The sequence below is a fragment of the Molossus molossus genome, unplaced genomic scaffold (assembly GCF_014108415.1).
Source record: "Molossus molossus isolate mMolMol1 unplaced genomic scaffold, mMolMol1.p scaffold_m16_p_1, whole genome shotgun sequence".
Taxonomy (NCBI): Eukaryota; Metazoa; Chordata; class Mammalia; order Chiroptera; family Molossidae; genus Molossus; species Molossus molossus.
In genome coordinates, this window is record NW_023425344.1 from 85,095,636 (window position 1) to 85,109,860 (window position 14,225).

The 14,225-nt window shown below is 38.5% G+C and overlaps 1 protein-coding gene across 4 annotated transcripts in view; it reads right to left on the reverse strand.

Annotated features, from left to right (window-relative positions):
* The window catches only part of PAPSS1 (3'-phosphoadenosine 5'-phosphosulfate synthase 1), a 104,615-nt gene that overhangs the window by 59,002 nt on the left and 31,388 nt on the right, over positions 1 to 14,225 (reverse strand). For all 4 annotated transcript variants that reach the window (XM_036267156.1, XM_036267164.1, XM_036267170.1 and 1 more), the window contains 3 exons: positions 5,785 to 5,898; positions 3,399 to 3,510; positions 1,039 to 1,244 (listed from right to left, as the gene is read on the reverse strand). In XM_036267156.1, the coding sequence (XP_036123049.1) occupies positions 1,039 to 1,244; positions 3,399 to 3,510; positions 5,785 to 5,898 (432 nt within the window). The remainder of the gene's footprint in view (positions 1 to 1,038; positions 1,245 to 3,398; positions 3,511 to 5,784; positions 5,899 to 14,225) is intronic.

Here is a 14,225-nt window from a genome sequence, read left to right on the forward strand (position 1 = left end):
CTGGCCAGTTTGGCTCAGTGGTTGAGCGTCAACCTGAGGACCAGAGAGTCCCAGGTTTGGTTCCCAGTAGGGGCACGTACCACAAAAAAAAAAATTTTTTTAAACATATCCTCTATTTTAAAAAGGTTATCATTTTTTTGTCCTTCATGAGACAATAAAATGAGATTTAGCACATTGCCGTGATCTAAACAGATGTTACAGAAATTTTCTAGATAAAGTTACCACCATTGCACTTAGTTTCTTCAATGCTCAAAGTGTACTTTAAAACACCTAACAACTGAAAGAGATTTGACTTCAGTGATAACATTTCGCCTATAATACATAAAATACATGAGGCACTTTGGGGAGACATTATGTTTCACTGCTTCCATGCCGGAAATACAATATTCAATTAAAAATCCAGACTAGCACTGCCAACAGTTAGAGCATTGGCCTGTGGACCAAAGAGTCATGGGTTCGATTCCGGTCAAGGGCACATACCTCAGATGTGGTTTGATTCCCAACCCTGGTCAGGTTCATGCAGGAGGCAAGAAATGCAGGTGTCTCTCTCCCATCAATGTTCTCTCTCTCTCTCTCCCCCTCTCTCCCCTCTCCCACTCTATCTGAGGATGAATGGAAAAATATCCTCAGGTGAGGATTTAAAAGAAAGAAAAAAAACACCCAGACTGGATAAAACCATGTTGGGTTCCCTCAGCATCCTCACCTCCCATCCTACCCATAAGTGCATGATTAACGTCTGCTCCACACCCAGAAGGTAGGAGCTCCACGTGTACAAGGACTGTGCCTATGCCCATCAGCCTGTGTTCCAGCACCAGCATCTAGTTCAGGACCTAGTGTACAGTAGATGATTAAATAGCTGTTAAACAACTGGACCGAGTGACAAGACCATATGCTCATCACACTAATCTAAGATCCAGTCTTGATTCTGCGAAATACTAACAATTCCAATGGAATAGTCACTATACACATAATGCCCACATTTTCAACACGAACATTACTTGTAAATCAAGAAAAAAAGCAGCAATGTTTGCACAGGACCTTGATGTAGGGATGGTTCTTGCATGTCGTTCCCCACTGCCGGGCACAACGCTCCTCCTTCCTGTGCTCAAAAAACTCCGGATTGCGAAGAATAGCCACACGGCGGCCCTCATACATCAGAGCAAACGCTGTACAGCCGTCCAGCCTCTCTTTATCTTCATGAGTAGCTGACAGAACTATAGGCACTGACAAGTTAATGACGCCCCCTGCAGGGCACAAAAGAACACGCAGCGTGGATTACTCAACAGGCCTTGTGTATCCACCTTTCACTTCAGTGGACACTGAGTGTTCAGTTGGTGCCTGGTCCAGAAAATCAGAAGACGGAACAAGAGACAGAAGTTTAAAAAAAAAAAAAAACAGTAAAAATGGAGAAAATCAACAATGTGTGTAGCAATACTCACAACAATTCATGAAACTGTCTTTTGGGGGAAAACTATGGTATAGAAGCACAGTAGTAAAAGAAATTGTTTACAAGGAAAAATCAACTGGTTAAGCCTAACATCACCAAAAATATACTGAACACCTCTGATATGAATAAGACAAAGAACTATGCTTTTGGGCCTTCTAAGGAAAAATTTAAATCCTTGCTGATAACCATCTTTTGAGTGGGAAGTTAGTTAAAAATACTTGAGTGGCCCGGCCGGCGTGGCTCAGTGGATTAAGCAGTTATCCCGTAAACTGAGAGGTCTTGGTTCGATTCCCAGTCAGGGCACATTCCTGGGTTGCAGGTTCAATCCCCACTAGGGGGCATGCAGGAGGCAGCCAATCAATGTTTCTCTCTCGCATCGATGTTTCTCTCCCTTTCCCTCTCTCTAAAAAATCAATGAAAACAAATTTTAAAAAATAATACTTGCATATACTTGGGAATACTTGAGATAGGAAGACAAAAACAGCCAGTGTTTTTGTTTCTTGGGTTTTAATCAGAATGGAACTGACATCAAGTATCACTGGCCAAGAAACAAAGGCAGTAGGTAATCAGTGCTCCTTCTAACCCAAAATATGTTCCACTGAGACTAAAGGCATATTCTCAGTTCCCAACCTTTCAAGTTCTTAAAGTTTTATGTTTTTCTACTCACCATCCACATATTAGAAAAATAAAATGCACTGCCAAATGCCTATGTGGATCTTATTTACATACCAAATAGAAACCATACTGTTTTGGGAAATCATGGTATGACTTCTTTGATAACTGCTCGGCTGTTTTAAAATTACCACTACTATGTACAGTTCAAAATGCTGCACCAAACCCAAGACTAAATCATCAGGCAGGACACAGTCCACAAAGATTTTACCATTAGTTCCAAGGGAGAAAATAAAAAAGCAGTATTTAATCCTCATGTTCTTCTGATAAAATTTCTCAAGAAGAATGATTAGAAATTACATTTCCTAATATCTACTTCAGCAGGCAGAACAGAAACAGACTCATAGATACAGAGAACTTTTTGTTGCTTGCCAGATGGGTGGGTCAAGCAACAAAAAGATTGTTGCTACAAACTGGTTGTTAGACTGATGAACATGAAAGGGGGAGGGAGGGTGGGAAGAGATAATCCAAAGAACTTCTATGCATATATGCACAACCAATGGACACCAACAATAGCAGGAGGGGGGCGGGACTGGGGAAGAGGGGGTCAATGGGGAAAAAAGGGGGGGGGAACATCTTTAATACATTCAACAATAAAGATGAATTAAAATAAAAAATAGATAAATAAAAATAAGAATCAATGGAACAAAATATAATAATAATATCTACTTCACTTCCGAGTTAAAAGAAGTCATAATACAGAAGAATGTGGTAGCAGTGGGGTTCTGTGACCTTTAATAACAATATTTTCTTAAAGGTGGCAAATTAATCTTACCAACAGTATAAAAAGTTTAAGGTAGCTGGATTGGAATTACAATACACTGAACATCAATGTCTTTGGCAATTTTTTGAGTGTTCTAAAGAATAGGAAGAACCATCCTTTTACCCACCTATTTCGGGACCCCTTCACTTGGACTCCCTGACTCTCTACTGGAACACCTGGCTTAAGTAAGCACGGGCTTCCGTACAGCAAAACTGAGCAAATGTGTTCACTTTCAGGGAGATGAGAATGATCAGGTGGACATGGCATAGGGAAGCTATTTGCTTCTGAAATTCACTTCATCCCTAATCCTCAGGTTTTCCTTCTCCCCTTGCAATAAATCACAACTGGGGAAACAAAAATGGAAAACAGATCTCACTATCCACTTACAATGTCCAGTACTGATACAACTCAGTCTTAAAATGCTACCTTCAAGATGGTACCACTACTTTCTAAAAATACATAGTGACAAATCCCTGCTTCCGCACTCAATGTAGTACTGAATGTCAAATGTCTTACCGTCCAGAAGACAATCAAAATGAAGACACTGCAAGTACTCCCTCTCTCTCATAAAGCCATTTAGTGGGGTGGCCCAACCTTCTGCCAAAACCTGCACCCACTGCATATCCACCTAGTAAATGAGAAAGGAAAATCTTCTGTCATGTACTTGTGAATGAAAGCAGTAATCACTTTTAGAGATTTAATTCTGAAAGTGATGGAAACAAACATCTCAAGAATGATTACAGATTATACAAATCTAAAAAATAAGAGCACTAGAAAAATTCCCATTTCTCTGAGTAAGTCTAAATAACATTAGGCTCGCAAGCATTTCCAATATGGATAGCGTCTCCTAAACCAGTGGTTCTCAGACATTAATACATGTAGGAAACTACTAGAAGCCTTGTTGGAATGAAGACTGCTCCTCCACCACCACCAACCCTCTCCAGTTTCTAATTCAGTCACTTTGCTCTAGGGCCCACGAATGTGTATTTTTAACAGGTCCCCAGAAAATACTAACAATGATGTCTGAAAACTACACTCTGACAACCACCATCCTAAACTAAAACAAACTTCAGATAAATACTTACCAAAAATAGTCTCTCCCCAATGACAGAGTACCCTTCATTTTACAAAGCTTGTACTTGAACTTTAACATTTCTAGTATATCAATAGAATGTTAAAGAAATGATCATCTATGTATCATTAATGTAAGCTGGTATGTTCATTTTTAACTGGGTACTGTTTACACATAACAGTGGTTCTCAAATGAGAAAAGATGAAGCACCTGGCCAGGGGGTAGACAGTAAAATGTTGCTTACTATTTATTTCCAAAGTAGGCTGGCCAACGTGTTCCACTGAAAAATCAAATTCCTCTTCTTCAATTCACAGGAAATAATATATTCCTGCACCAAATTGTTTGATTTCTAGTTTTCATCTTATTAGTTTTTCCTACATCTTTGACTATGGCCACTCATTGTCTGTATTAGAATCCACGTCTAGATGGTATGTATTATGGACTGAATGTTTGTGTCCCCCTGAAAATCATGCCGAAGCCCTAACCCCAAATGGCAGTGTATTTGGAGACAGGGCCTATGAGGAAGTGATAATGGTTAAAGGAGGTCATAAGGGTGGGTCTTAATCCAATAGGTTGGTTGCCCTAATAAGGAGAGGAAGAGTCCTGGCCAGTGTAGCTTAGTTGGCTGGGCATCGTCTCATGCATCAGAAGGTTGCTGGTTCAATTCCTATTCAGGGCACATGCCCATTGCAGGCTGATCCCCGGTAGGGGGCATGCAGGAGGCAGCTGATCAATGTTTCACTCTCACATTGATGTTTCTCTCTCTCTCCCCTCCTCGCTCCCTCTCTCTCTAAAAATCAGTAATAATTTAAAAAAGAAGAAGAAGAACAGAAGAAGAGAAAGAGATACCAGAGCTCCCTCTCTCTGTCCTGTGAGGATATGCTACGATGGTGGATGTCCTCGAGCCAGGAAGAGAGGAGCGTCACCAGGAACCAAATCAGCCAGCGCCTAGGTCTTGGTCTTGCCAACCTCCAGAACTGTGACAAACTAAATTTCTGCTGTTCAAGCCATTCAGTCTAAGGTATTTGTTATGGCAGCTTCTGGTCGGAGTCCCAATCACGCAAAGCACATCAGACCATCTATTCCTATCAGAGATTTGAAAAACTACTTCAAGAGTCTTTCTCCAAGCTCAAAAGTTTTTTTGTTTTTTTGTTTTCCTCTTTCTCCTTACTTCCAGATTTGGCACTTCCCTGAGTGTGTCAGATTTTTACTATATTAAAAGAAAGACTGGGGAACGCAACTTCTATTCCTTAATTTCTGTTTTTAGAGTAAACCTAATGAAACAACTTAAAATGCTGTGAGATTTGAAACTGATAAATTATAATCTCCATTATCATCATATCTAGTTTAATTAAGCAGTTTTTTATTGGGAAAATACCTAACAATATCATTAGAGCTAAGATATACAACAGAAATATTCTTAACAATATAAGAAAAGGAGAGTCAGGATTTTGGTAGGGTACTAAGATACATGTTTAAAGAAAGATATGTTCATTTTTTAAAAAACCAATTATTAATTATCAATTAATTATTACAGATTAGTATTTCTTAACTTTTAGAACCCAGGTCTTCTGATAAGCCTAAAAGTCTTATACAATCTTTGTCCTTTGATATTTGAAAATAAATAAATATTATGACAAAAAGAAAAGCAAAGGCATGGTAATTTGGGAATATGGTTTTACAAATTAACCACATTTCCCACCCCGGAAATTGTGGTACACACCACAACTAACCATGCCCTCAAACACAAATATAAAACCACAAATTTTACAGACTACTAACCGTACGTAAGGCTAAATTACTCGATATGAAAAGCCATTCAGCACTTACTTTATTAATTGTCAGTGCTGGTAACGTTTCTGCGTCTGTTTTTGCCAAATGCAGTTTATTTTCTGGCACGTACAGTTCTTTTACTTCGTAAGAGGCATCTACAGGTACAATATCCTATACAAAAACAAAAGTACAATAAATTGTTACATTTTGGAGTTCTTCAAAGGGTATCATAATGAAGAAAATTAAAATTTCAAAATACGACTTAAAAAAAGAAATATTACTGAATGCTGTCCCTCCCCAGTCAATTTTCCAAATGTCAACTGGTATACTCTCAAGCAGGATAAAATCCTCCACTACTCATAATGTCCCGTTATAGTGAGAAAGAAATTCCAAGAATGTACCATATATGTCAAAATCAAGCAACTGCAGAGCAGATGTGACCTCAAAAGGTAATGATAAAAAGAATGTGGAAACAAACACACACACACACATACACACACAAAACCCCACTCTAAACATAACCACTATTATCTTTAACATGTCATAAAACCACGCCACGTAATCCACCTTCTCAGTGATGCGACACAGTACCCCAGAGTGTGCCAGCCTTACTCCCACCACTGAAGGTTTGAGAAACAGCACTTCTGATCCCACATGAAATGTAGTCTGGAAATTTTATGCAAACTCCAAGTACTCAGTTAAATAACACTGGGACAGTCCTTATCCTCATTTATCCAACAAGGACGTATTTGTAATTATTGCAACATAGCCACTCATTTGTGACTGTTACAAGGCTTGTTCACATTTGTCATACTGCTAGGAATAATTACTAAATGTATTTAATTGCTTTAAATTTGTTAAGCCAAATCTATCAAGTAACCTCGGTAAGCATATAAAATTGGCACTGATTAAAAGTTTTTCATGTATGCCCTGGCCGATTTGCTCAATGGTTAGAGCGTCGGCCTGCGGTTCAGAGAGACCCGGGTTCAGTTCCCACTAAGGGCACATACCTCGGTTGCAGTTTATCCCCAGCCCCGGTTGGGTTGTGCGGGTAGCAACCACTTGATGTGTCCCTTTCACATCGATGTTTCTCTCTCTCTCTCTTCCTCTCTCTCCCTCCCACTCCATCTGAACAAAAAAAGAAAAAAGAAAAAAGTGTCCTCAGGTGAGGATAAATATATGTGTGTGTATATATGTATATATACACACACACATATATATATATATATATTAAAAGCTTTTCATGTATGTATCTCATCCAAGCAGTATTTTGTTATTCAAAATAAAGTAATTCTAGAGAGAATGAGAAGACAAGCCATGGACTAGAAGAAAATATCTGCAAAATGTTATCCAAAATATAAAAAGAACTCTTAAAAGTCAAAAATAAGAAAATCTGATTATAAAATGGGTCAAAGATCAAAACAGACACCTCACCAAAGAAGATATACAGATAACAAATAAGCATATGAAACAACACTATATCAGTGGTTCTCAACCTTCCTAATGCCGCGACCCTTTAAGACAGTTCCTCATGTTGTGGTGACCCCCAACCATAAAATTATTTTCGTTGCTATTTCATAACTATAATTTTGCTACTGTTATGTCTTAGGCGACCCCCTGTGAAAGGGTCATTTGACACCCAAAGGGGTTGCGACCCCCAGGTTGAGAACCACTGCTCTACATCATTTATGTCATCAGGGAAATGCAATTTAAAACAATGAGGTACCACTACAGACCTATTAGAATGGCCAAGATCTAAAACACTGACACCATCAAAAACTAGTGAGAATACAGAGCAACAGAAACTCACTGCTGGTGGGAAGGCAAAATGGTACACAATTTGGTGGTCCCTTACAAAACTAAATATACTCTTACCAGTACAGTCCAGCAATAGTACTCCTTGGTATTTATCAAAATAAGCTGAAAACTTGTGTGCACACATATGTTGACAGCAGCCTTATTCACACTTGTCAAAACTTGAAACAACCAAGAAGTCCTTTAGCAGATGAATGAATAAACTGTGGTACATCCAAAAATGGGATAATATACAGCACTAAGAAGAAATGAGCTAGGAAACCACATTGGAAACTTAAATGCATATTACCAAGTAAAAGAAGACAATCTGAAAAGGCTACATGTTGTATACTTCTAACTATGTGAGATTCTGGAAAAGGCAAAACTATGGAGACAGTAAAAAGATCAGCGATTGCCAGGGTTGGGGAGGATGGAGAGAGTGTGAAACTGTTCTGTATGATACCACAATAGTGGATACATATCATTACACATTTGCCAAAACCCACAGAATGTATAATCCTAATGTAAACTATAAGTTATGGGTGGCAATGAGGTGTCAACGAGGTTCAACGGTAACAAATGCACTGCTCTGGTGAGGGATGTTGACCCCAGGAGAGGCAGGCACAGTGGGGCGGGGAGCAGGGGGCATATAGGAACTCATTATCCATACTGTCCACTCAGTTGGCTGTGAACCTAAAACTGCTCTGTAAAGTCCATCAAAAAAACAATTAACAACAAAAAAGTTATTCGAAATAAATATAAGTGGGAGAACCAGGTTTTTAAGGACACTCCTTACTACTATTTTTCCCAAGGATTAAATTTGGGAAGAAACTTCAACTTATACATTAATATCTTCAGTAGAGGGGGAAAAACAGGGTCAGATATGCATATCAAAGCTAGATGATCTCATGAAAGGTTTGGATGCCACTACTCAAGCAGTCCCTGTGGGTTCCGAGAATCTAGAAATGATTATTCTACAGTCCTCCAACACTCTGTTTCCTCACAAATGAAGCAAAAGAGAGACAGTTCAGCACTGGCTAAATCATGTGCCAAAATCAGGCTCCTCTACCCTAGCTGGTGTCGCTCAGTGGTTAGTATGTTGGCAGGAGGACCAAAGGGTGGCAGGTTTGATTCCTGGGTCAAGGGCATGAACCTGGGTTGCAGGTTCAATCCTCAGCCCTGGTCAGGGTGCATATGAGAGGCAACCAATAGATGTGTTTCTCTCACATCGATGTCTCCCTCCAACCCCCTGCCCCTTCCATTCTCTCTAAAAATCAATGGAAAAAATACCCTTGGATAAGGATTTAAAAAAAACGAGGCTCCTCCTACGGGTCAATTCTGATGTTTCTCATCATAAACCTAAGAATAAATAAGAAGAATAAACATGAAGGAAAAGAAAAAGAATGAATAAAATTAAAAGACAGGATAAACAAGGAAACACTGCTGGCTGCCATACCAAGTTCAGCCAGCTAGATCGCTCCTGGAGTACAGATATGAAGGGCACTCTCTGGGGGCCCCTCAGTCCTGAGCACTGCCCCACTGCTCACAGGAGGAAAGTGGAAAAGTGTGTGTGAAGCTCAAACCCTGCACAGCACAAGACACTTCATAAATCCTCCAGACCCTCGTTTGCAATTAAACGCGGGGCAGGCACTCACAGCCGAGGGTACTCACTGTCCTTCCTAATGGTGAAGACCATCTCAGGGCATTAAAGAACAAAGCAGAGAAAGACAAATATCACATGATCTCACTTATTTATGAAATATAATGAACTAAACAAACTGATAAACAAAATGGACCCAGAGACATAGAGGTAGGGTACAGACTGACAAACTCCAGAAGACAGGGTATTGGGGGGAAGGGGGAGATAAACCCCAGAACTTATATGCATGTACGCATAACCAATGGACATAGACAACAAAGCTGGGGATGGGGTGGGGGAGGGATGGCGAGGAGGGTGTCAATGGGGGGAAAAGGAGAAACATTTGTAACAACAACAAATTAATAAAAATAATTTTAAAAATAAAAATAAAAAATAAAGAACAATGGCAGAGGACGGAAGACAGCTTTCATTAGCTGCCTCTTTCTTCTCTTTGTAGATATACACACTATGCAACTTTGTATGAATGGGGCACATTATTTCCAATGAACCCAAAGTAAAGAGGATATGTCTTAAATTTTGCTGAAGGGGTCAAAGAAGTGATAAGTAAATATATACAATAATACTTGACTTCACTATGTACCTGAAGATTTTTCTTTATACCTAACAAGAGAAATAAATGAACTTACTGTAGTCTATTCTGTGCCTTCTAACTCCAGGAATTATTTTAATACATTTATTATATTTAGTACACTAATACATGTGTTTTAATGGATTTAATACATTTTTAAAGTAAAGAAATAGCAGTAAGAGAATTTGGAAATGAGAAAAATGAATCACCTTGTACATGGTTATCATTATCCTTTTTGTGTATTCCCTTCCAAGTGCTTTGTGCCCATCGGCACATTACAGGGCAATCAATGGTTTCAAACTCTGTACAAAGCCTATTACCTCAGCAACTAGAAAATAAAAATTCAGAATCAACTTTTCCTGAAAGAATAATGTAATGTGTATGAAGTGAACTGCACACACACCCTATATGTTCAATTAGCTTCTTGGATCTATAAAGCTCTCATAGATGGCTTGAGGCATGCACATTTTTCCAGCTGCAAAATAAAGAAATTAAAATCCTCCAGACTAGGAACAAATGCTAAAATGTACTTAAGTTATACAAAAAGTCTGACATTCATTAAGACTTTTGTGAGGAAGGCTATGACAAAACAGACTTAAACTTAAATATTTACATTAATCACAAAACATTAGGGACACACCATCTTCAAAACCAAAAAGAGATAAAAGAAAGCCACTGGGGTCTTACAGGCCAGTTATTTACGATGTCTGTACTTAAGATCTGAGTTCAGATTCTGATGGTGCAACCTTGAACAGGTTACCCAATATTTCTGAACCTGTCTCCTTCTCAAAGGTTTAAAAAATATTTATTGATTTATTTATTTCAGAGCATTGGTACAATTAAATGACTAAAGTATATGAACTGCAGGGCTAATATTTACTGAGTGTGTTTTATAATGCCAGCATTATCCTAAGAGTTTCATATGAATTAATTCATTTCATCTCCAGGCAATTCCACCTATGAAGGTAGAAGAAACTACTGCTATCCTTTTACAGATGGGGACATTGAGGCTCAGGAGAAAGGTTATTATCTTGTCCCAAACCCCTGCTATCCTGTCTTCCACTGCAGTTAACACACAATAAATACTCTATAGTCATTACAGTTTGCTTGTTACATGCCAGGAACAGTTCTAAGTATTGGACACATATTAACTCATAGAGTCATCAGTACAATTCTGAGGCAGGCAGGCACTATTATTGTTTCCCATTTCACAGAACAGAGAACTGAAGCCTCAGAAAGCAGACTATGCTCTGAGGTGTGCAGTTAATTGGTAAGAGTTGGAACTGAGATCTCAATCACTAAAAAAAAAACCTTTACTGTTTCTCCCATGAATACTAAGTTATGAAACATTCTGTCACACAAGGTGTTCTTAATTTATTTTCATGAGTTAATTAAATATTTATAATTCCCAGGGTTTCTGGTCAGCATGTGATATTTCTATGTTAATCAAGTTCTTGATAAAAAGTAGAGATAACACAACATTACAGTTAGGCCTAAATATTTCTATGTCAATGATTTTCAATCAACTCCTTCAAATCCCATCATTGTAAATAGAATGAAAACCTCCATTTCCACCACTCTAGACCCCTTGGAAATTCAAAACCAGAATCCAGTCTGGGAACAAATTACATAGGGACTCTGGGAAGAGAAGATTTTCATTCTCAACTTCAACGATATGACAACTCTGCATACAGCTTTCTTTGCCATCCCTGAATTCTGCACTACAGTAAAATACCTTTTTGACATTGTGCTGGGGGCTGACTACTCTCCTACTCCTCCACATTTACCACTGATAATTTCAACAACCACAGAGGGTCAGAGGACAGCATCCAGCAGACTACTCTTGTGATCTTCGTTGGAGGCAACAAGGCTTTTTCAGCTCGTTTCCTATAACAGCATCACTAGATTCCATTCCCCAATACTGAAGAGCAGCAGCACCAAGTGCTCACTGTGACGCCCCACATGGCTCCACCCTGGAATCACCCCTCTCCAGAACACCACAACACGGGAGAGTCCACTCAGGTATAGGAATCAACTCCCGCTAAAGAGATGCAAAGTAGAAACTGAGAACTAAAAAATGTGTCTACACACCTTGTCTAGAGTTTCCTTCCAACCATACTCAGAGTTAAAAAAACAAATGTATAAATAATGTATGAGCAAATCTGTCTCCAAAAGAATTACTTTGAATGTGAAAGGGTCACATTTATGCTATTAGCCCAACCAAATTATTTTTAATGTTCTGTGCACTAATAAAGCCATAGCTTTAGCATGAATGCATTTTTAGTAATGTCCTGCTTTATATGTATAGACAAAGATGCTATAATTACTTTGTTTTCAAGAATGAGAATTTTTTTTCCTATTTTTGAGTCAAAATATTTTTTTCATTATAAGCATTTCACAAAATTCTTCCCTTTTCAAAATTCCCATCCAGGATTATTTTAGAATGAATTACAGCCTCACAACTTAGAAACAAAATTCTTTTCATGACTAACCCATGTCAGAATAAAAGTTCAAAAGGTTGCTCTGTGTCCATCATCTAAAAAGATTCATAAAGTGAATATTTTTTGCAATTAACACAAATGAAACAGCACAAATCAAGACAACCATGGAAGCTTTGCTCAGTTCTATGGAGATTCTGAATGTAGAAAGAGAACTAATCTCCCTAGAACTCATCAGGATTACAAAAATAATTTTTTAAATGAAGACACAGCCAGTTTTTAGCACATTCTAGTGACAACAAATCTTTTAGTTTCCAAAACTACTACTAAACTTCTCATAGGAGCAAAACCACCGCCAATTGAGACCAGGACTCTGCACGACAGCATGTGACGTCTCTGCCACATGAGCTTTCCATTTTGTTTGGGATGCATCAGGATTTCCAGAAACACAGTCAGCTAATAGAGAACAATGTGTTCTTCTTCAAATTGTACATATAAAACCCTTTATTTCAGAGAATTTACTTTAACACAAAGAGCATAAGCCAGGCCAGGAGCAAGTGTTTACATACATAAATCCCTCACCTAATCTTCAGAGCTCCAGTCACCAGTGTTTCAGAGTAAAGGGGGTACAGGGGTGCCCCTAACAGTCATCCTGACTACAGGGGTCAAGACACCACTCACATGTGCCAGTGAGGTAGGTTTAGATATTATGAATGTTTAAATATTAATTTTTTAAAATGTAACACAGGAACTCAAAACATTTTTTGTTTGACAAGCAATCTAAGATCTAAAATACACTATATGCATATCTTTGTTCAAAGAGACAACTGTTTGTTTTTACCTGGAAACTGGACGGCAGAAAAACAATATTCACTATACTCACTACCTGAAAATACATAGTAGCTCTTGCCTTCTCTCTCTCTCTTTTTTTTATCCTCACCCGAGGACTTTTTTTGCATTTATCTTCAGATAGAGCAGAGGGAGAGAGGGAGGAAGAGAGAGAGAGAAACATCAATGTGAGAGAGACACATCGAGTGGCTGCCACCCACATGACCCCAACCGGGGCCAGGGACAAACCAAGGTACATGCCCTTAGCGGGAAACGAACCCAGGACTCTCTGGTCCGCAGGCCTACGCTCTAACCGCTGAGCCAAACTGGCCAGGGCATCTTGCCTTCTCTTTTCATTCAACCCTTCCCAAAGAACTCTGAACATAGTAATACACATAGTGATTCCATATTTTAAGTTCTTCCTTTAAATAGAGCTTCTGCACTTTTTTCTTGAGCCAAATCTGCTCAACAGATCTGAACATTAGAGCTCATTCATATTTTTATGTAAATATTAAATGTCTATTATCTAAAATACATGCATCCAAAGCATAACCAAACGACATTCTGGCACCACTTTAAAACTAAGCTGCAAAGTCTGGTTTTTATGTACAGTATAAAATCCACTTAGAGCACTAAACCACCATTTCATAAAGAGACATACCTTTAAATAATTTATAGCTCTAGTAAATCTAGAGTTCCTGGTAGATTTAAAAACAGTACTTAAAATATCACTTCAGATCAAAACCAGCAGCAAGAAGCCTGCGTCCCATGTCACAACACACCAAGTTAAAATGCAGTACCAGCAGGCCATCTAGTGACCGTTCTAGGGTTAGGGAAAAAATTTTAATGCAAAATCCTCAATATTTTTTAGTGTCTCCCACATCCTTGAATAAATATATGCATGAAGCACAATAAAAAATAAACATGCTCTGATAAAACTGAGAAATTCATTATATAAATAAATGACCAACGCTGGCCTATCCCGTTATAAGATACAGGCCAGAATGAAAGACAAGTAGACAATGCAGGGATGACAGCAGATATTAGGCTAACCAAAACACCCATCCTCCTAAAATACTCATCATACCGCACACTCAAAACATATTTTTCTTCGTCAGTGAAACCAATGCCATTTCTAGTAAAGAAGATTAATGAAACAATTCCTGATAAAATTCATTTCAGAAGAGTCTCTCCAAAGTAGTAACGAAAA